Genomic DNA, 22,639 nt, shown 5'->3' with positions numbered 1-22,639 from the left:
AATTGTTTTACTATTTTTTTTAAGTTTATTGACAGGTAGAGTTATAGACAGTGAGAGAGAGAGACAGAGAGAAAGGTCTTCCTTCCATTGGTTCACTCCCCAAATGGCCACTACGGCCGGTGCTGCACTGATCCTAAGCCAGGAGCCAGGTGCTTCTTCCTGATCTCACGTGCAGGTGCAGGAGCCCAAGCACTTGGACCATCCTCCCCTGCCTTCACAGGCCACAGCAGAGAGCTGGACTGGAAGAGGAGCAACCAGGACTAGAACCCAGCGCCCATATGGGATGCCGGCACTGCAGGCGGAAGATTAGCCAAGTGAGCCACGGTGCCAGCCCCACTATATTTGTTTTATGATGTGTGCTAGAAAACAAGGCTTCCCATTGCCTGTGTTGTCTCAGATTTTATTTAGGGTGAGACATTGAATAGCTAAGTCTTGTAAATCAGCTGCGGGACAGGGCAGGTACACAGCCATATTGATATATCCATTAAAAGGCCTACAATTCCAAATGTGAACCCTTGTGAGCCTTTAGAGAGGAGTCAGAAGTGGGCTTCCATATTCCCAGGAAGGCTCACAGCCAGACATGAGACCTGCTTGAAAACAGGAAGTGCTGACCACAGAAGAGAAATGGGAATGCTATTGCTAGCCCAGGCCTGTCGGGGAGGTCCCTTCTGATCTAACCCATTTTCAACCTTCTTTTCTCTCGACTCTTTCTCAAATATTCCTCTAGGACCAATATTCATCCAACTGATAGGAGCACAACCTCAAAAGGCACTTGTAGTTGTGACATTTCATCTATTGGGAAGAAAAGAACCATCGGTCAGCAGTAGGGAAAGGGACAGGCCATTCTGGATTGGCTCAAGGTTTTCTAAGCTGAATATTCAAAGCCATAAGCCATTGCAGAAGGCAGGTTCAGTTTGGGGCCGGCGCTATGACTCACTTGGTTAATCCTCTGCCCACGGCACCGGCATCCCATATGGGTACCAGGTTCTAGTCCTCTTCCGGTCCAGCTCCCTGCTGTGGCCCGGGAGGGCAGTGGAGGATGGCCCAAGTGCTTGGGCCCTGCACCCACATGGGAGACCAGGAGGAAGCACCTGGCTCCTGGCTTCGGATCAGCACAGTGTGCCAGCCATAGCGGCCATTTGGGGAGTGAACCAATGGAAGGAAGACCTTTCTCTCTCTCTCTCTCTCTCAGTGTCTATAACTCTACCTGTCAAATAAAAAAAAAAAAAAAAGGCAGGTTCAGTTAGCATGGAATTATTACTTTTACATTTTTGATCTTAGGCTTTAGAAACCATCCAAGATATGATGATTTGAGATTAAAGAATGGCATATAAAGAGATGATGTTTACCAGTTTGAGGATGAGACCATGAAATTATCTGAAGGATTATAATGAAAATAGGAACTCTAAATCAGAGGTGTGTGAATAGACTTAAGAACACAAAGAATTTCATGGAATTGTGTACAAAATATTCTATGCAAAGGTTTGCCTTTTTTTTTTTTTTTAACTGAAGGAACTATACCTAATTTTTTCTTGAGTATCTCTAAGGACTGTTGATTCAGAAAAAGTTCACTCCTTTTATCTAAGTCAGAAAACAAGGTTTTCCTGGTCCTTTGATCTACAAATTCTCTGAGCACTGGGGCTCCCAAAATATCTCCCCAGGACTTGCATTTTTCTAAATTTATCTGCTTCTATTCATAAAAAAAGATATTGCAGCAAGTTGGAATTCAGCAGACAGTATTGACAAGAATTTGTGTTTTTTTTTATTTTTTTAAAATTTTTTTATATTTTTGACAGGCAGAGTGGACAGTGAGAGAGAGAGAGACAGAGAGAAAGGTTTTCCTTTGCTGTTGGTTCACCCTCCAATGGCCGCCGCGGCCGGCGCGTTTCGGCCGGCACACCGCACTGATTCGATGGCAGGAGCCAGGAGCCAGGTGCTTTTCCTGGTCTCCCATGGGGTGCAGGGCCGAAGGACTTGGGCCATCCTCCACTGCACTCCCTGGCCACAGCAGAGAGCTGGCCTGGAAGAGGGGCAACTGGAACAGAATCCGGCGCCCCGACCGGGACTAGAACCCGGTGTGCCGGCGCTGCTAGGCGGAGGATTAGCCTAGTGAGCCGCGGCGCCGGCCCAAGAATTTGTGTTTTTAAGAAACATTTTCAGTGGTGAATTGAGTCAAAGGAAATTCCTGAATGGATAATTTGAGTTTAAACATTGCCTGTACCTGGAACACTCAAAGGCTCTCCTGTATGGTATCTTTTTGTTTCTCCATTAAAAAAATCCCTGTGAAATAGGGAAGGGAAGGCATTATTCACCTTCATTTTTATGGCTAAGAAGTGTTAGCATAAAGAACACAAATGACTGTGACTAGGAATCAGAACTGTTTGTTGGTCACTAGATGTGTGTTCTACTTTGTGTATAAGGCTGCAGTATCCCAACTGACAGCATGGCTTGAAGTTATGATATACACACGTTTTGAGGAGAGTAATCTGCACTGAATCCCACTTGCGACATTTCCATTTGGAAGTTGTCTCCTCCTTGAACAGTACCTGGGAAATATCATTTTAAAAATTATATTATTATCAGCAGTCTTAAATTGCATCTGCAAACATAAGCATGCACAGCACATGCGCGCACACACACACACGTTGTAATAGTCACCCCAAAATACAGAGCAGTCAGAATCTGAAGAGAAGTGATCACTAGGAAGTATTCCACCAGACTACAGAGATCCACACACTTGTACAGCAGTGTTCAAAGTCAGCATTAAGCTTAATCAAGCATTAATGTATTTGTCATAATTCTTAATATAGTTCCTAATATCAAAGAACCCTCAACAAAGGGAATGAGGGACGATAAAAACTGAGGTGATATCTTTAAAAAATTTTTGATCATTGCTAGCTATGAAATTAACTTGAGTTTTTAGTTTTTAAATATTGGTGCCACTGCATGCACAAGTATCTCAAATGCAGTGGAGGAGCCTAGTGATTGACTGCCCAGAGATATCCAGGTTAGCCACTAGGAATCAGGATTCAAAAACCAAAGGAATTTTATCAATCGAGACATTTTTCCGACTTGTATATAAATGCTTGTTTTGTCACTGATATCCTAAGACTCAACTAGTACTCATTTTCCATATAGTGTGGTCAGACTGGTTAAGCTTCCCCAGTATTCACAAAAGCGAAGCTAAATTCCTGGACTGATGCTTTACTCAGGAGAAGACAAATTGCACCACTCAAGTCTTGTTTAGAAGATTTAAAGGGCCGGCGCTGTGGCGTAGCAGGTAAAGCCTGTAGTGCCGGTGTCCCATGTGGGAGCTGGTTCCAGTCCTGGCTGCTCCACTTCCAATCCAGCTCTCTGCTATGGCCTGGGAAAGCAGAAGATGGCTCAAGTCCTTAGGCCCCTGCACCCACATGGGAGATCCAGAATAAGCTCCTGGGTTCAGCACAGCTCCGGCTGTTGTGGCCATCTTGGGAGTGAACCAGCAGATGGAAGACCTCTCCCTCTCTCTCCGCCTCTGCCTCACTGTAATGCTGCCTTTCAAATAAATAAATCTTTTTTAAAAAAAAGGTTTAACAATTCATGCAGGATGAGTGGAGATAATTTTTAATAAAATAGAGAATTGCTCTCTAAAAGTCTATAATAGCAGGTAATGCACAAAATAATTTCAGATGAACTTATAAATTGCACTGTGTTCGTTCTTATTCATGTATGACCAGCAAACAAATTTATTAGCGTAGATAGCTCAGTAATTTTGGACATTCTCAGGGCATATTAGATTTTGATGATGATAAAGAACTTAGAACATGAGCTATTTAAGAAGCGATACTTTTTTTTTTTTTTTTTTTAGCTAGAGCTTTCCAGTGGATTATCAGGATATCAAAATTTGTCTAAAGGAATGAATTCTTGATCTATGCAACCTCTTATCTCCAACACAGAGGGTCCATGAAAGTGCTCTTCATTGTAGAGAATTTTGGGGGAACCGGGATTTGGATCACGTGGGACTTTTTGTTCACTGTGAAATGTGTTCCAGAACCCCATACAGTGGGCTTCTGAGCATGGGATATTTCCATATGACTTGTCCTCCAGAATCAAATAAGTAAATTATTTCAGGCCTGATAAATAAGATGTTCCCTTAAACACTGACCTATTAAGTATCTTCACTGTATTTTTCTAATTGAGAAGTCTATATACTTATAAACATTTTCAGCAATTATATTTAACAGTCTAAAAAGGTGAAACTATTTATGATCGTGATACAATTAAATTGTCCCTCCAAAGTTATAACAATTATGACCTAATCAAGAGCATAGGAGCTTCTTTGCTTATCCATCATATCTCAAAGATTAAATATTATTAATCTGTGATATCTTTCAGGTGAAACATTGTTTTAATTCATATTTTCAAAGAATTACTGTAATTGGCAATATTTTCTCACGTTTTTTGCTTATTTGTGTTTTGAATCTTTCAAACTACTTACTCATGTTGTTTGTCCATTTCCTACTGCTTTATAGGAAATTTTAAACAAGACTGACAAGCTAACATTAATAGGGCAAGTTTATGATAATAAAATATTATTGAAAACAGAGGTGTTGAAAGAAAATCCTTGGACATTCTTTTACCTTCAATGCTGAAAATTTGTTCTCCTAACGTCCCAGCCTTTTCTAGTAGAGCTGCCTCATCAGACACGTTGAAAAAGTATCTTTCTGTTGGAATACTGGCAATTGCTTTGATTTCTTTTATTAAATTTTTAGTATCAAGGGCATTTCTGTTTAAGTACCCGAGAACCTTGGAAATGCAGAAAGAAGAAAACAAGGTCGTTACTGTTGTACTCCTGTTCCCCCACGAGCACTTTCTAGACTATTTCTGAACACAATGGGCCCTCGGCAGAAGTCAATCAAGCAGGATTTCCACATTCCCTTAGCTGACAGGACCAAAATAATCGGCAAGAAGCAGAGAGAGCGCAAAAACTTCCTTTTATATGAAACTAAGAACAGCCAACAAGAAACTGCAGCCTTGAGAAGTAACACTATAATGGAAAGTTTACTGACCCACTGAAGGACAAGTCAAAAGACACTTACTGCTATGCCAAACCTCAGTATGTTATCATTGTTACACTGATCAATCACAGCTCTCAACATCGACCCGTCATGGGATTCACCATCAGTTACAACGACCATTACTTTGGTAGCACCTGGACGTCCACCAGAAGCTGCTGAATAAGCGAAATCTCTGTGGCAGATAAAGACTCATGATCAAAAGATGAATTTTAATATGAGACCTCTGGTTTGAAATAGAAATAGGAAGTTAGCTTCTTGAGCACAAATTGTTGTGATATAGAACTTCCCTTCATGTCAAGGCTGGTGACTACTTAAGTACATTCTATTTGTAGGTTGCTAAGAAACATACAGTAATATAAATTTTGCTTGATAATCAAAAAAAACTCCATGAGTTCCATGGCATACATGATTGTGTATTCACACCAGGAATTTTTTTAATTCTCATAAAAAATTAACTGAATTCTTATTAAGCTGCAGATAGATATTGCTGTCATAAACTTTATCAATTGGACCTTTTCAGTATTTAATGTCTTTAAAAGTAATTGACACATATGCTTAAACACTTCAAAGCAGGGGCAGGTGTTGTGGTGCAGCGGGTTAGGATGCTGCTTAGGATGCTTGCTTCCCCTGTCAGGGTGCTGCTGTCCTGGCAACTCCGTTTCTGATCCAGCTTCCTGCTAATGCCCCTCGGAGGCAGCCGATCATGGCTCAAGTACTGATTCCCTGCTATCCACATGGGAGACCAGGATGGAGTTACTGGCTATTGGCTTGAGCCTAGCTCAGCCCTGATAGTTGCAAACATTTGGTGAGGGAATCAGTGGATGGAAATCTCTCACACTTCTCTCTCTTCTGTCATACTGGATTTCAAATAGACAAATCTTAAAAAAATAAAATAAACTCAGAGCATTGGGAAAGCATAAAACAAAAATGTGACACCAAGCCCTGCTCCAAAGATAACCACTATCACAGTTTCTGTATTTCTTTCTATAAAGCATTTATCTAGATCTACAGTTAGTACATGCATACTCTACTCTTTAAACTTTTACACAAAGGAGGGCATATTCTATTCCATTGTTGCTCATTTGGGTGGAGATCTTTCCATATCAGCACATACAAAGCCCTTGTTCTAATATTTCATTATGTGGAGACACCATGGTTTATTTAACTAGTTCCCCATTATCAGGCATTTCAACCAATTTTAGTTTTACAAGTAATGCTGTAAGGAATGTCCCTCTGCTATGTTTTGGTATATCTTTTCAAATGTTATTGAGATCAGTGAAACTACTGAAACAAAGAATATTCACATCTCCAACTTTAGTAACATCAAATTGCCCTGCAAAAATTTCCACCAATTTATATCATCAATATACAAGGCTGCATATTTCTCGAGCTCCTTTGCTTGACACCGAGGATTATTAAAATCATTCATTTTTGGAATTTTGATTAGTGAGAAATAACATATCATTGCCTTAACATGCAGTTATTTTTCAATATGAAGGAATGAGAATTCTGTATGCTTAGTAGGCATTTATCTTTCTCAGTGAACTCGATTTCTCTGTACCTTTTCCTGTTTTACTTTGTGTTGTTCCTCATTCTCTTAATGATTAGTAAGTTTTCTAAGAAAATTTTCCTTTGTCACATGCTATAAAAATGCCTCCAGCTTATTGATAGCTTTTGATTCGTAGTGGTATTACTTACATACTTCAGAGATTATATAAAAATTAAAATTCTGCAAAGAAATAATCAGTTCCATTAAATTTTTGTGTAATTTATCTTGGACATGGCATATTATAAGAGTGTTACTTCTAAGGGCTTTTTTTAAAAAAAAAAATCATCCAAGTTTTCTCATAGTCCTTTGCTTCCCCTTTAAATTTAAATTTAAATTCTTGGTTCAGCTGAAATCTACTTTGATGCAAGAGTGACGCAGAGATTCAGCTTTTTTTGTTTCTGGATGATGAGACACTTGTCAAACAGCTGATTTTCCTTCTATCTATTGGATGGCCCTGGTTCACATTCTTCCTGAGTAATGTCACCCACTCCTTGGAATAACTGCTACCAAGTGATGACATTTAATGTCTGCATCTATTGTCCATTCTTTTTTTTAATATATGTTTTCAAGGCTTGCTGAATATTCTTACCTGAATGTGTAAGGAGTATTTCAAATTCAACGCATTTAAAACTGAGCATACAATATTATTTTCTAAAAATCTTTCTACATTCTATATAATATCAAAATATAAAATATTCCATGTTTCAGCAAGAAATAGTTTGAATTACAGTACTCACATAAAAATCCTCTTTAGTGACATATACTCTTTTTAATTTATTTATTTGAAAGCCTGGCCGGTGCCACGGCTCACTAGGCTAATCCTCCACCTGCGGCACCGGCACCCTGGGTTCTAGTCCCAGTCGGGGCGCCGGATTCTGTCCTGGTTGCTCCTCTTCCAGTCCAGCTCTCTGCTATGGCCCGGGAGAGCAGTGGAGGATGGCCCAAGTGCTTGGGCCCTGCACCTGCATGGGAAACCGGGAGGAAGCACCTGGCTCCTGGCTTTAGATTGGCTGGCTGTAGCAGCCATTTGGGGGGTGAACCAATGGAAAAAGGAAGACCTTTCTCTGTCTCTCTCTCACACTAACTCTGCCTGTCAAAAAAAAAAAAAAAAAAAAAAAAAAAAGAGAGAGACAGAGAGACAGAGAGACGTCTTTTATACACTATTTCACTCCTCAGACACATGCAATACCAGGGTTGGGCTACACTGAAACCAGGAGGCTGAAACTCCATCTGAGTCTCCTACAAAGGTGGCAGGAACATAATTATTTGAGCTTTCACCTGATGTCCCCCAAGGTGCATGTTATCAGGAAGCTGGACTGGAAACAGAGTGGGGACCTGAAGCCAGGCACTCTGATACAGGATGAAGACAGTGACTGAAGTGTCATGTTAGATGCCCACCCTGTGACATACTCTGTATGGCATACTGTAGATCTTCCATATGATTATAAAGCTTTTGAGGACAGAAACTATAAATCATTTAGCTGTAATGGCCTGCAGCACTTGGAACAGTAAGTTGCAACCATAGGCATTCAATTAAATAGGTGAATAAAAACATGGCAGTATTTACTACAGGAGTGACGGGATTCTACTCAGTATTGCAGCAGGGAGGTGAGTAAGTTGAACAATTCTAGCAATGAGAGGATTAAAACCTACTAGTTTGGGAAATTGTGGTAAGAAGGAAACAGATGTTGGCACAGTAGAGAAAACCAAAATTTTGCAAAGATGTTGAAAGCCAGACAAGTCCCACCTCAGGCAGTGGCCACGGCTATCCTGGAGAAAGAAGCTTGCCAGACTCCCAGGTTCCTTCCAGGGAAAAATTCCACACCCATATTTCCTGCTGGAAACACTGTCCCTCAGCACATTTTAACTCCAGGAAAAAAATTTCTTCCCCTTAGTCCAGTTCACCAGACCAGGAAGGGCACTTCAGCTGTTGGCACCCAACCTACTGACTGGGCAGTGGCTTGTGAGATGTTCAGGCCCAAAGGGAAATCTTTAAAAAACGTATTCATTTGAAGAGTAGAAAGACATAGAGAGAGATATATACACACAGATCTCCAGTCCATTGGTTCATTCCCCGAATTCCAGGAACAGCTGGGGCTGGGTCAAAGCAAAGCCTGGGGCTGGGAAAATATAAATGGCATGGAACCAACCATGTGTGTGTGCATGAGCAGGAAGCTGGAATCAGAGCTGGGACTTTAACCCAGGCTCTCTGACATGCGATGCAGGAGTCCCAAGCAGCATCTACTGTGCCAAATATCCACCTACGCCCAAAGGGACATCTTAATAGGTGAAATAAAGATGAACCAAACCAAACGATCTTCTCTTGTGCAAAATCTGCTTTTGAGGCACACAAGGAGAATCCCAGTTGATGGGAGCAGCAACTTAAATATACAGATAAAAGAAGGGACAGATATAATGGGAAATGCAGAAACAGAAATGACAGGATGTGGTGACCAACCAGACAGGTGACCTAAAGAACTGTGAGAAGAATAAAGAAAACCATGAGGTTTTTCAATTGGAATGAAGCAGGCAGTGGCCTGAATCAAAATGACAAAAGTCAGGCAGAGTGGTAGGGAAAATAACAAGGCCAGGTTAGGATGTGTTGAGTGGGATGAATGGGCCCACACCCTGGCTGTGCGAACCTCGGGAAAGTGTGCAGGACAGACAACACAGCAATGGAGTGACAGAGCAGATGCCAATGCTGTGATGGTGCATGCAGTTTCTGAGAGGGAAGAACTGTAAAGAAAAGCTGTTGGATGAAGGAAAAAAAAAATAGGAAAAAGAGCCAGCGGAGAGGCCAAAATCATTGAGAAAAAGTTGGCAGGGGTCCCAGAAGTTTGTAGTTGCCATGGCAACTGGGTTCTGAATAGTAGTGCATGTGTATCATTACTAACTGTTCAGAGGAGGGAAGAGGCAGGGCTTGAGGCAGGACCATGCGGTTGGGTAAACAGAGGAACCTGTTTGCCTGGTGGCACAGATAGAAGCTTCAAGGAAGTGGAGGAGGGGAAGATGCTTTTTTCAAGGAATTATGGTAGAAGAAATACACAAGATAAAAAAAAAAAAGCAGGAAGTAACTAAAAGGGAAGCCAAGCTTATCACTCTCATTTATTTTGTAATAAGAAGCCAGTGTGTAGCATCTCTGTGAGGTATCTGGTTAACACAGAGTGAAGGGGGAGGGTATTTGTGGTACTGTGAGTTAAGCCACGGCTTTTGATGCCTGCATCTCATATCGCAGTGCCTGGATCTGAGTCCTGCAGGTCAAATCACCGTGCCTGGATCTGAGTCCTGCATCTCATATCACGGTGCCTGGATGCGCGTCCTGGTTCTGCTCCTGGTGCCAGCTTCTTAAGAACGCACACCCAGAAGCTAGCAGGTGATAGCTCCAGTACTCGGGTTCCTGCCACCCATGTGGGAGACCCACACAGGGTCCCTGGCTCCTGGCTGTGGGTATTTGGGGAGTGAATCGGCAATGGTAGATCTTTATATATTTCTCCCCTCTCTGTTGCCTTGCCTTTTTAAATAAAAATAAATGACTAAAAAGAAACAGAGCAAAAGCGAAGCTCAGTGGAGCTGAAACAATAGAGAAACTGAGACCGGAATGAGGAGAGTGCTACACAGCTCTAAAAATTCATACCTCCCACAGATGGGAAATTTACTAGACTTATAGTTCAAATTGGACTCATGAAGATCGGATGGCTCTTGTTAATTTGCAAGAAGTATTTTACTAACTCAATTAATGAAAATATAAATAATGACAATTGTTCCATTTCCTACAGTTTTAAACTAAAATCTTCTCATTTATTTCATGTAAATCACATAAAAATCATGTCATATCTTATTAAAATCCTAGAATCAAATATTTTCACTTCACTTGCAAGCTACCCTCTCAAAGTATGCAAGTCACAAAATACTCAAATTTTTCTTGTGTACCAATTCTGATTTTAGTGGTGGTTAGCAGGTATATTATTTTTTCTTTCACAGTTATTAGCACTTTTTATGTTATCAAAATATTGGTCTACTAGCAGCAAAACTTACCTTGCAAACTGAATTGCTTTGAATGTGTTTGTGAGGTCCCCACCATATTGGTATGTCTGGGATGTTGCTGTAATCATGCCATCTTTGGTCTTAAATGTGTTCAGGTTAAACACAACTCTTGGATTATTGGCATACTGAATTAATCCCACCTTCAAAAGAGTAAAAGTTTATAAACGGACTGTCATTAAGTTATAGTAATTTTTCTTTAGCCAAGAAAATAAACCTCAAAAGCACATTTAGATATGTGATAGCTTAAGGGAATCATTCTCAACTCTGGTTTGTCTTTTTTTTGTTTGTTTTGTGTTTTTTTTTTTTTTTTTTTTTTTTTTGACAGAGTTAGAGAGAGAGAGAGAGACAGACAGAGAGAAAAGTGTTCCTTCTGTTGGTTCACCCCACAGATGGCCACCACGGCCGGTGTGCTGTGCCAATCTGAAGCAAGCAGCCAGGTGCTTCCTCCTGGTCTCCCATGCGGGTGCAGGGCCCAAGGACTTGGGCCATCCTCCACTGCCCTCCCGGGCTACAGCAGAGAGATGGACTGGAAGAGGCGCAACTGGGACAGAATCTGGCACCCCAACGGGGACTATAACCCGGGGTGCTGGCGCCGCAGGCAGAGGATTAGCCTACTGAGCCGCGGCACCAACCAACTCTGTTCTTGACAGCTATGTTTCTTTCAGTGAAATGGCTTTTTTGATGTGAGACGCCATCTGTGTACAATAACACTACTATCACCAAGCAAGATGATGGGCTGCAGCCTGTGAACTGCTTTGAAAGAGTAATTTTAGATGTTTTATTTTAATACTTAATATTGATGAATATCATAAAACAGTTTATAACAGGAAGATTAAAATAGATGTAAGTAAATGTTCTAGTTATCAACAGATATAGGCTTGCAGACAATGATGAGAATTCACAGAAGGAGGGCACCATCTCAGCAGTGAACAATAATTGTGCAATAAAGAATTAGAGTTGAATGAAAGAAACATCCATAGGCTCCTACTGAATGTAGTCAGTTTGGGTCTATGTATTGAGCTAGACTTTAGGGGCTTCAGCAGCTCTGGAGGCAAGTGGATGTCTGTGCATGGGGGACCAGGAGTATCTAACTTCTGAACAAGGTGTTCCCGGACATTTTCCAATGGTTGAGATCAAGAAAATCATATGCTCCTATCAATGTCTGTTCTCAGACAGAGATCATCCTCTGAGGTTCAGAGATGGGGTCCCAGAACAGGAAGTGGCAGGAAGGGACCCGTGGGAGGCCCCCAGAGGTCAGTGTGCGAGGCAGGAGGAAGGAGCTCAATCTGCTGGTTTTGTTTTCGTTTTTCTTTTTGTTAGGAAGGCAGTGAGCAAGGCACTGGGAAGATGCCCCGAACACTGGTCTTCCTGGATCCTTTGCGTTAGCATGGAAGACTGAAGAGGGAGGGAAGGATCAAAGATAGCTCTGGAGACTTTAAGTCTAATAGGAAAGGAAAGTAACAGAGTAATCCCCGTGACACAGCCCCCAAACACCTGTGTGAGAAAAGTGAAGGAAGATTTAAAGATAGGGTGCATCATCAGGACTTACAGAAGGGTCAAATTTAGATAATAGAGAATGAGTTTAACCACTTCTATAAAGGAATAAGACGCATGCAGGAAGAGGCAAAAGAGCAGTGAATTGTGTGTGAGCCCCTTAACTAAAAAGTCATGCTGGGGGGAGGGTGATTCATGTAGCGATACAAAATAAGAAGATGCATATGAAAACATCTCGTATAAAGGCCTACACATGGTCCTCCTCAGACACCAGTGCTATACCTACTTTCACGTAACAGAACTTTCTAGTAACAGCCTACAGGAAAAATCCCAAGGTTTCAGCAGGCAGTAATGTATTCTTAGCCTTGGAGTGAATCTCAGTGGGAAAAATGTCTAACAGTCTTTTATAATACTATATAGGAAAGCAGAAAACCAAATCACAACAAAAGCATTCAGAAGAAAATACGCTAGCAGTTGTTGCTATTTGTGGGACACTGGAGGATCTGTTGTAACCCAAGAACATGCAGTGGTAACTGAATTGGTCCCTGTTGATATTGGTTCACTGTCCTGCTGTAACTAAAATGACCCATGGAATGGCAGATCCAATTTAAGGCCCAAAAATAAATAAATTAATTAATTAAAAAAAAAAAACACACAAAACAAAAACCAGGAACTGAACTCCTAGTAAATGCTATTGAGTGTTCTTACAGAAGCATGGAGTCTCTGCTCCTGAGTTTTGGTTGTCTGCCTCAAGGAAACACAAACACAAATTATTTTTGTAACATAACACAACAAATTATTGAAAAGATTTCTTCCATGTTAAAAAGGGAGGTTAGACTAGAATATGATAAAAGACTATAAAATAACACATGATAATTATTATAAAATAATTCCAGAATTCAAAGACGATTGCTTTACCAGCAAGGCATAAATAGATGAAATCAATTATTAGCCCAAATAGGCATGAGAAAAAAGCATCATATTGACTTTTAAAATGTACCTATAGACTCCTGGGCTAGAAGAGCAGGAAATAGGCAGCTGAAAGAGGATGAAAATGTTAAATCTTTTATGCTTGATGCCTGCATATAAACTCATGGACCAACATCAGGCAAAGTTAGGGGTAGAATAACCCAATGTAGTACAAGTTTCTATTAACTTTCAATGTTACCAATAAATGCATTGCAGATGGAGATTTGACAAATGCAAATCTAAGACATCGTATTTAACAATATTTTCTCAGAAAGCAAGTAGTTAGCCAGTGACATCCATACCTGTGTTTTCGTAGGGCCTATATCCAGGCCTTGAACAAATTTTTCCAGAAAGTTCTTTACTGCATCCCAGGGATAAATACTATTTGATTCATCACACACCACCACAACATCTATGAGCGAAGGGCAGGCTACATAGGGAAAAAAGGAACGAAGCAGATGGGTGATGTGAAATCAAACTTCACACCCAGGTAAAAATGAGACAGAGACAGGTGTGGGTACCATTTGATAAAACCCCTCCCCAGAGTTTTTAAAAGTGAGGCCTTGCTCAGACCTTTTGCACACTCATAACTTACTCTGAACGGCAGGTGAGAAGCTGGACAAGAGCTCAAAATCAGAATTGACATCAGAACAAATGCCGGTTGTGTAATACTGATTTCCACACTGCTGTGCCCACAGGGGACCACATGTCTGCAAAGAAATGAAAAGACAATGAATGGAAGCACGTAGAAAATGCTCACCTTTCAGCTCTCCAGTTGTACAGCACAGAGATCATTTTTTTCTGCAAGATTCCAGGAATTGTCAACTCTTGAAATTAACAAGTCAAAAACCATTTTAAGTGAGAGTCTACTGTGGAGAGAAGGATGGAGAGGCAGGCAGCTGCTCTGTGCCCTCCAGCAGGCCTCCGGAAGGGAGAGTTGGGACTGACAGGGGCAGTTGCCATGCGAGGCAGCAAGCAGCCCTCCAGCTCACCTACTAAGCCAGAGGAAATGGTGGTTTTCTTACAGAGAACACGCAGGAGGAAACCGAACACAAAGTTCATCTTTTGTTTCTCAAGCCTCAGGGTCTTCATCTGTACACTGAGAAAAATCATACCTCCTCTCTAAGAGTGTGTTGAGGAGTAAACAGGTCCGAGGATATGAAACACTGCACAGTGCCAGGTAAACAGCAAGTGCAATGTGTCCGTTAGCCACCATCTGTTGCTGTTATTGCTAAGCAAGGGTTTCCTCCTGTCTCTTTCACCTAAGACTGCTCAGCACAAACCATGACCCCAGAGGCCTGGCAGGCACCCTCCAAGAGGGCTTGGGCCAGGTCTAGCTACCCTGGGGAATGATGAACCCACGCGTCATGTAGAGAGGCAGGTCACTGGGGTCCCTGCTCGCTCACTGGTGTGAAACAGGGCCAGGCTCCCCAGTTTCCCAATGAGAGTCAGAGAAGGTAAATTTCATAGGGAAACTCACAGCTTAAAAACCACTCCATGCAGGGTGGGACTCAAGGTGCAGTGGATTAAGCTGCTTTTTGGGACACCTGCATCCCATATCAGAGTGTTGGCTTCAGACTCAGCTACTCTGCTTTCTAGGCAGCTTCCTGCTAATGCATTTTTTTTTTTTTTTTTTTTGACAGGCAGAGTGGACAGTGAGAGAGAGAGACAGAGAGAAAGGTCTTCCTTTGCTGTTGGTTCACCCTCCAATGGCGGTCGCGGCCGCCGTGCTGCAGCCAATGCATTGCGCTGATCCGATGGCAGGAGCCAGGTACTTATCCTGGTCTCCCATGGGGTGCAGGGCCCAAGCACTTGGGCCATCCTCCACTGCACTCCCGGGCCACAGCAGAGAGCTGGCCTGGAGGAGGGGCAACCGGGACAGAATCCGGCGCCCCGACCAGGACTAGAACCCGGTGTGCAGGCGCCGCAAGGCGGAGGATTAGCCTAGTGAGCCGTGGCACTGGCCCCTGCTAATGCATCTTGAGAGGCAACTGGAGCCCCTGCAGCCACAGGAGAAGCTCAGGTGGAATTCCAGGCTCCTGGCTTTGGCCTGGCTCAACCTTAGCTGCGGTAGGTATTTGGGAAGTGAAACAGCAATGGGAGATGTCTCTGACTCTGCCTTTGCCTTTCAATTAGGTGAAAACAAGTAAACACTAAACAAACAAACCAAAAAACCCAGAACACTGTATGCTACACAGATACAAATGAGGTCCATGGAGTGGCAGCATTTGGCTGAGCTGTAGAGCACTGCTTTCCTTGGAGGACTTCAAAGCTCCCTATTCCACTTCCTAATTGACTTCCACCACCCAAGCTGGCTGACACTTGTCTCTGTGCCACACCAGGAAAATTCCAGTATTTACTATCGTCATCAGTTCATTCCCACTTCTCTAGTTAGCAGCCCTCAAATACCCAGAACTCTGGACGAATTCATGACCAAATCACATGAGAAAGATTAAATATTAAGATGTCTTGATGAAAAAAAAAAAAAAAAGGCTTGTCAAGATCCTAACAAAAAGTCTACAAAATTTAACAGTGTGTAAAGCTGTGGGTCAATTTTAAAAACTGAGCAGAGAAGTATGGTCTTTCAAGAAGCAATGGGAAAAATAAAAGGAAATCTGCTTGACCCAGTTTAACTGTTAGTAACTTAGCAGATAGTTAGAAGCAGCTGTGCAGTTCTCCCATAAAATTGGTTCATTTTGCCAATTTGGAGAAAATCATTATTCATTGCTTTGGTTAGTTTACCAAATAACAGAAACCAGTTATTGATTCCTATATCCCTAATTGAGGTTTTTTTTTTAATAACCTTGAAAAATAACTCATGCAATATTCAAGAAAAGATTGTTTTTGTTTTAAAAGCAATGGGAAACAGCACTGAGAAGTTGAAATTAGAATTATGCCAGTTATTAGTGCCAGAACTACATTCCAGCTTTAAGCCCAGACCTTAAGAAGTTTCAAAAATATGTGATGATTGTCAATCTTTTCCACATAATTCTTAATAGTATCTTATGATTTTTGACCTTTTAGGTATGTGAAGGAAACTCTCGCTTTTTTCTTTCTTCCTCTTTCTGCCTCTCTGCTTGCTACAGTGTTAATCTCTCAAATTCTGTTGCATTTTTATTATACTTTATCTGAAGTTATAGATTAAAAATTTTGAGGCACATTCTTTAATCCCCCTAATTCTCAACAGGTTCCTCTTATTCAACCTTAAATAAAAAAACAAAGCAAAACAAATGAAGGCAACATTCTTATAAAGACTTTTGCAAAGTTGCAACATTCATTTGTGCACTGAAATAACATAATTATAAGCAATAGCTAATTATATAGTGCTAGTGAGGTCATACGAATACTAATACCTATGAGTATTAGTAAAAGTACAGTGACTGTTGAAAATTGAAATTTTGAGAAGAGTTCTAAAACACAGTATTTAGCTAGCATGTCAATGGTATAAGTAAAACTGATGTAAAGCTAGATTAGACTTTCCAAAACAAAATGTTAACAGGGCTACACAACTGGGATATACACATATGAATTAGTGAACATTTCAGACTAGACTTTTATGAGTATTTTCTTTAAATTTTTTGGTGTGTCTTGCTACAAATTTCCTTTATTATTTTTATTAGTTCTAAGCTCAGGAATTCTTACCTCCTTAAGAAAATTTTCATTTTCTTTTAACTTTCATATTAATTCTCTAATTCACTTAGGTATGCAAATCAACTAATTGTTTCCAGATCACTTGTTAAGTCAGGCATTCTATTTCACTGATTCATGATGTCTTCATATCATCTTAGAAACTAAATGAGGGTACATGAGATATATTGAGACCACGCCATACCTTAACTAATCTCAGATTAGCCAGTGGTTGTAGGATATGGTTAAAAACATACTTTTTAACTTTGAAACCTACTTTCTGAATGAGGAGTATCTATCTTGAATGATTCAGGAAGTGGACCCGAGAGTCTTTCTGAATTAGTAGTACCAATTTTTGAATGTTCCTGCAGGCAGCAGACCTGGGGTTCTGCCATTATCTATATATATACTATATATAATATATAGTATATATAGTATATATACTATATATATATTATATAGTATATATTGATATATATATATAGTATATATTGATAATATATAATATATAGTATATATAGTATATATACTATATATATATTATATAGTATATATATATACTATATAATTTTCAAGGGCAATGAATTTGTGTTCATTCAGTTCCCCTTTTGCTGAATATCCTAAGAAGTCTACACGTCAAAAAATTGTCATTTTACATTGAACATCCCAATAGCAGAAAGCAAGCTGTGATCTGATGGAAGAGAAGGCGAGAAGACACAGACTCCAAACTTTCTCAAGAGGAATGAGGATGTGAAAAGGAAGCACTCACGAGAAATCCTCCAGTTCCCACGTTCCTTGTGAGGGTCAAGCCAAGGCTCATGTTGGTTTTCATCTCCGCCACACTTGGCATGCTTGTTGAAGCTTTTTTTTTTTCAGAAGGAAAAAAATATGAAAAAGTGATTTACTTAAAGATGTTAGGAAAACATGTTTATATGTAGCATTGAATTTAGTGGCATGCATTCAGGTGCTAGAGTTGAGTTGTATGATAACTTTAATGTGTGAAGCTGCAGAGTATAAGACATTAGGGGAGCCAGCGCCGCGGCTCAATAGGCTAATCCTCCGCCTTGCGGCGCCAGCACACCGGGTTCTAGTCCCAGTCGGGATGCCGGATTCTGTCCCGGTTGCCCTGCTTCCAGGCCAGCTCTCTGCTGTGGCCCGGGAGTGCAGTGGAGGATGACCCAAGTCCTTGGGCCCTGCACCCCATGGGAGACCAGGAGAAGCACCTGGCTCCTGCCATTGGATCAGCACGGTGCAGCGGCCGCAGTGTGCCAGCCGTGGAGGCTATTGGAGGGTGAACCAATGGCAAAGGAAGACCTTTCTCTCTGTCTCTCTCTCACTGTCCACTCTGCCTGTCAAAAAAAAAGACATTAGGGCGTGGACTCTGGAGAACACATAATTTAGAGGTATTAAAATTGAAATTTTTTACAACATTCTGGCCAAACCAAGAACATCTAAGGTTATCATTTGTTCCTCCTTGCAGCCTCCATTTTCCCCCAAAGTCAGGCTGCGTGTCTCATGCCCTACCTCTCTGCCCCCAGCCCCCTGCTCCCAACACACACACCCCTGGGGTGGGTAAAAATATCCTCCAAGTGTTATCAAAAAAAAAATGTCATCTGACAGAATCTAGGTGAAATTTAAAAGGAAACAGTGACCCCACACATGAAAATAAGAAATGAATCCACCCAACCTCTTAATTCCCACTGAACAAGGGCATCAGCCGCTGTATCTATTCCTGGGTGACTGCCCAATTGACATCCTTTGGTGATGTCTTTTTTGCTAGTGGTCTTTAACCTCTGCCAAGCTATCATTGCCCCCTTCACATGTCCTCAGTTGGACTCCTTCCCCCAGTTCCCACTCAACTTCACCCACCTTCTGAAGACTCCCACCTGAGCCCAGGTGCCATCACTCTGGGAGAACAAGCTGTCTACTGCAGAGGATGCATTAGTTTCAGAGTCACCTTCAACTTCTCTCATCATTACATAAGTGCCATTCTTAAAACTCCTATTTTTCTCTTTCCTTCTAGTAAAAGGACCATTCTTTTTTTAAAAAAAATATTATTTGAGAGGCAGAGCCACAGAGATGGCAAGGGGGTGGGGGTGGGGGGAGAGAGAGAGGAGGAGAGGAGAGGAAGAGGGGAAGTGGGGAGGGGGAGAGGGGAGGGGGAGAGGGGAGGGGGAGAGGGGAGGGGGAGAGGGGAGGGGGAAAGGAAGGGTCTTCCACCCTCTGGTTCACTCCTTAAATGGCCAGAGCTGAGCTGAGCCGATCAGAAGCCAGGAGCCTCCTGTGGGTCTCCCACATGGGCGCAGGGGCCCAAGCACTTGGGCCATCATTGCTCTTCCTAGGTCATCAGACAGGAGCTAGACCAAAGTGGAGCAGCCAGGACTCAAACTGGCATCCAATGGGACGCCAGTGCCACAGGCAGAAGCTTTACCTACTATGCCACGGTGCCGGCCCAAAGGAAACCTTAATAGGCCCTCTTCTTCCCAGGTAATAGTGACATTAATCCCGTTCAGCTAAGTATCCTCAACTATGAGCCCCATTGAACTATCTTCTGCCATTCTCCTACAAAAACGATCGTCTCTTCACCAGGAAAATATTCTCTTGGTCCTACCAACTCACTGAACTGTTTTTCTCAGCTCTCTTGCACCACTCAACATCTAGAAAGAGATGAGTTCACATTCCATGTACTTGTTCACTAGGTGCTCACTTCTAATTCTTCATCTATTTTTCCCGAGACCCTGCCAAATTTTTACTCTAGGTGAGGAAATTACAAAAAATATGATTTGCAACAGGCAGAAAGAAAATGATAGAACTTCAAGATATGTTTCTACTTTTAAGCATATTTCTATATAAATGTATTAATAAAATTTCAGTAAATGTATATAGCTTTAGAAACAAAAATATATACCTCAATGTACAAAAATTTAATGATGATATATTAGGGAATGATACAATAAAACTTTTGAAAATTCATACCTAATGTATATATTTTATTACACCAAACACACAAAGTATACTTTTTTTTAAAGACTTATTTATCTACTTGAAAATCAGAGTTACACAGAGAGAGAAGGAGAGGAAGAGAGAGAGAGAGGTCTTCCATCCACTGGCCCACTGCCCAACTGGCCAGAGCTGTGCTGATTCAGTGCCAGGAGCCAGGAGTTTCTTTTGGGTCTCCCAAACAGGTGCAGGGGCCCAAGGACCTGGGCTGTCCTCCATCGATTTTTCAGGTCACAGCAGGGAGCTGGACTGGAAGTGGAGCAGCCAGGACTTGAACCAGCACCCACATGGGATGCCCACACTGCAGGCAGCAGCCCTACATGTTACACCACAGTGCTGGCCCCACAAAGTGTACTTCTTCTTTTTTAAATTTTATTTATTTGATAGAGTTACAGACAGTGAGAAGGACAGACCGAAAGGTCTTCCATCTGTTGATTCACTCCCCAAGTGGCTGCAACAGCCAGAGCTCGCCAACCCGAAGCCAGGAGCCAGGAGCTTTTTCTGGGTCTCCCAAGTGGGCGCAGGGGCCCAAGAACCTGGGCCATCTTCCACTGCATTCCCAGGCCATAGCAGAGAGCTGGACTGGAAGAGGCGCAGCTGGGACTAGAACAGGTACCCAGATGGGATGCCAGCACCGCAGGTAGAGGATTAACCTACTATGTCACTGTGCCGGCCCCAGTGTACTACTTAAAGTTCACAGAAAATGGAATCAAAAATGCATGCAAAAATTTTTGAAATCTATGCATAGCTTTTTGCGTAATATGCATTTTCATGAACTTTTTTTAATATCTTGTGGGTACAGTATTCAAAATATTTGAAGGTTACTAATCTATTTCTCCTACAGTCTCAATCTTTATGCAGTAATCATGGCTTCCATCTCTGTAGAATTGCCGTCACTGAAAATCCTTCCACTTCATCAAAAATGTGTTTAACTCCAACTAAACGCCGAAAATGAGACTAGAAATTAGGGATACAGAAATGTGTAAGAACATTATTGCTCGTTTCCAAGTTTTTAAAGATTCTTTATTTATTGGGGCCTGCGCTGTGGCGCAGGGGGTTAATGCCCTGGCCTGAAGCGCCGGCATCCTATATGGGTGCCAGTTTGTATCCTGGCTGCTCCACTTCCAATCCAGCTCTCTGCTATGGCCTGGGAAAGCAGTGGAAGATGGCCCAAGCCCTTGGGCCCCTGCACCTACATGGGAGACCCGGAAGAAGCTCCTGGCTCCTGGCTTCGGATCGGCACAGCTCCAGCTGTTGCAGCCAACTGGGGAGTGAACCATTGGATGGAAGACCTCTGTCTCTCTGCCTCTCCTCTTTCTCTGTGTAACTCTTTCAAATAAATAAATAAATCTTTAAAAAAAGGATTATTTATTTGAAAGGCAGAGTTAGAGAGAGGGAGAGATAAAAGAGAGATCTTCCATCTGCTAGTTGACTCTCCAAATGGCTGCAACAGCTGGGGCTGGCCAGGAGCCCAGAGCTTCTCTCAGGTCTCCCAGATGGGTGCAGGGACCCGAGATCTTGGGCCATCTTCCACTGCTTTCCCAAGGCACATTATGGGGAGCTAGATGGGAAGTGGAGCTTCTGGTGCCTGAATCAGCGCCCATGTGATACCAGCCATACAGGTGTCAGCTTAACCCTCTATGCCACCATGGCGGCCCCATTTCCAACTTTTAAGTAATATTTTTCCAAGTCCTTTCCCTTCATGTACATAACTGCATATTGACTTAAAATCCTTTTCTAATTCATAAGAACTCCTTGACCACTCAGTGTTGTACTTTTGAAAGTTGCTATTGCTGATGTGATGATAAACTGCGTGACTTTTACTCTCATCAGGAAATATTTTATGGAAATATAACTCATTTAGCTTTCTAGTCTTGCATGTTTAATATTTCTTGCATTAATACAAACCCTTTGAGATGTGGGTAATTACAATAGCAAGTGATATTCAAAATAATGGATATTTTTATTAGAATGTACTCATTTAGAGATGGTCAGAAATACAGAGTTCTTGTTGGTACCTCCAAACACAGAAGTGGAACTGATTTTCTGTACTGTTTCTGGTTTTGAGAAGAGGAGGGAGAAAGATTGGCAGCCTCATTTTTCTTCAAGTGATGAGCAAATTAATCCTAAATGTTGGTGGAAATCCGTCCTCAGCCTTGGAGTGGATGGTCCAGGGGGCAGAACATTACCTATGCACCTTGTTGAATCTGGCTTTCAAACCACTTTGGAAATTTAGGTGCAATTTGGGCCCCATAAGACTGAAGAGGTAAAGGAAAAAAGCTGTCTCTGTGTCTTTAAGATGGAATGATGACTGCCTTTGCCATTATTTTTCTGCTGAGTATATAACAAATACACTTTTGTTATTGGTAAAAGAAAAAAAGAATCACACAGCTCATTACAACTTACTTTGCAAATTTAGCTTTTCACATGTGGCAGTGGGTAGGTCAACAGGACATTTGTACACATCTCCCATTCGGTTCTCAGGAAAACCACTCCAGGGTGAACCAACCAGTAACCTAGGAACAAGAGTTTTCATTTTATTATTATTATTATTAGACATAAACTGTTTAGTTTTTTAAAGATAAAAGTGAAAAATCAGTGAAAAACAATTTAAATTTTTTAAGTGCAGAGTTACGTTTGTTTTTCTTTGGCCTCCTTCCTTTCTCCTTAGCTACCAAGATCCTTCCTAAGTCCTACAATATAACTGCTCGGCCACACACCCTGGAGGACTCTCTAGAGCAGTGCTGCCCAACAGAAGCATAATGTAAGCCACAAATACAAGTTGAAATTTTCTAACCATCAGCCACACTAATAAAACAAAAAGCAGACAGTGAAATTCATTTTAATAACATATTTCAATTAGTAATATATTTTAATTCAGTGTATCCAAACTACCATG

The 22,639-nt window shown here is 41.6% G+C and overlaps 1 protein-coding gene across 1 annotated transcript in view; it reads right to left on the bottom strand.

Annotated features, from left to right (window-relative positions):
• The window catches only part of ITGA2 (integrin subunit alpha 2), a 118,175-nt gene that overhangs the window by 40,617 nt on the left and 54,919 nt on the right, over positions 1-22,639 (bottom strand). Inside the window, exons 3-10 of the mRNA XM_008262194.5 lie at positions 22,147-22,256; positions 17,510-17,601; positions 13,709-13,823; positions 13,416-13,543; positions 10,642-10,790; positions 5,079-5,229; positions 4,620-4,785; positions 2,470-2,546 (exon numbers count right to left, since the gene is read on the bottom strand). Of these exons, the coding sequence (XP_008260416.4) occupies positions 2,470-2,546; positions 4,620-4,785; positions 5,079-5,229; positions 10,642-10,790; positions 13,416-13,543; positions 13,709-13,823; positions 17,510-17,601; positions 22,147-22,256 (988 nt within the window). The remainder of the gene's footprint in view (positions 1-2,469; positions 2,547-4,619; positions 4,786-5,078; positions 5,230-10,641; positions 10,791-13,415; positions 13,544-13,708; positions 13,824-17,509; positions 17,602-22,146; positions 22,257-22,639) is intronic.

The sequence above is a fragment of the Oryctolagus cuniculus genome, chromosome 14 (assembly GCF_051225735.1).
Source record: "Oryctolagus cuniculus isolate XC-2025 breed Fujian yellow rabbit chromosome 14, ASM5122573v1, whole genome shotgun sequence".
In the NCBI taxonomy this organism is placed as follows: Eukaryota; Metazoa; Chordata; class Mammalia; order Lagomorpha; family Leporidae; genus Oryctolagus; species Oryctolagus cuniculus.
Note: the sequence above shows the minus strand (reverse complement) of the source record. Positions and strands in the feature narration are given on the sequence as shown.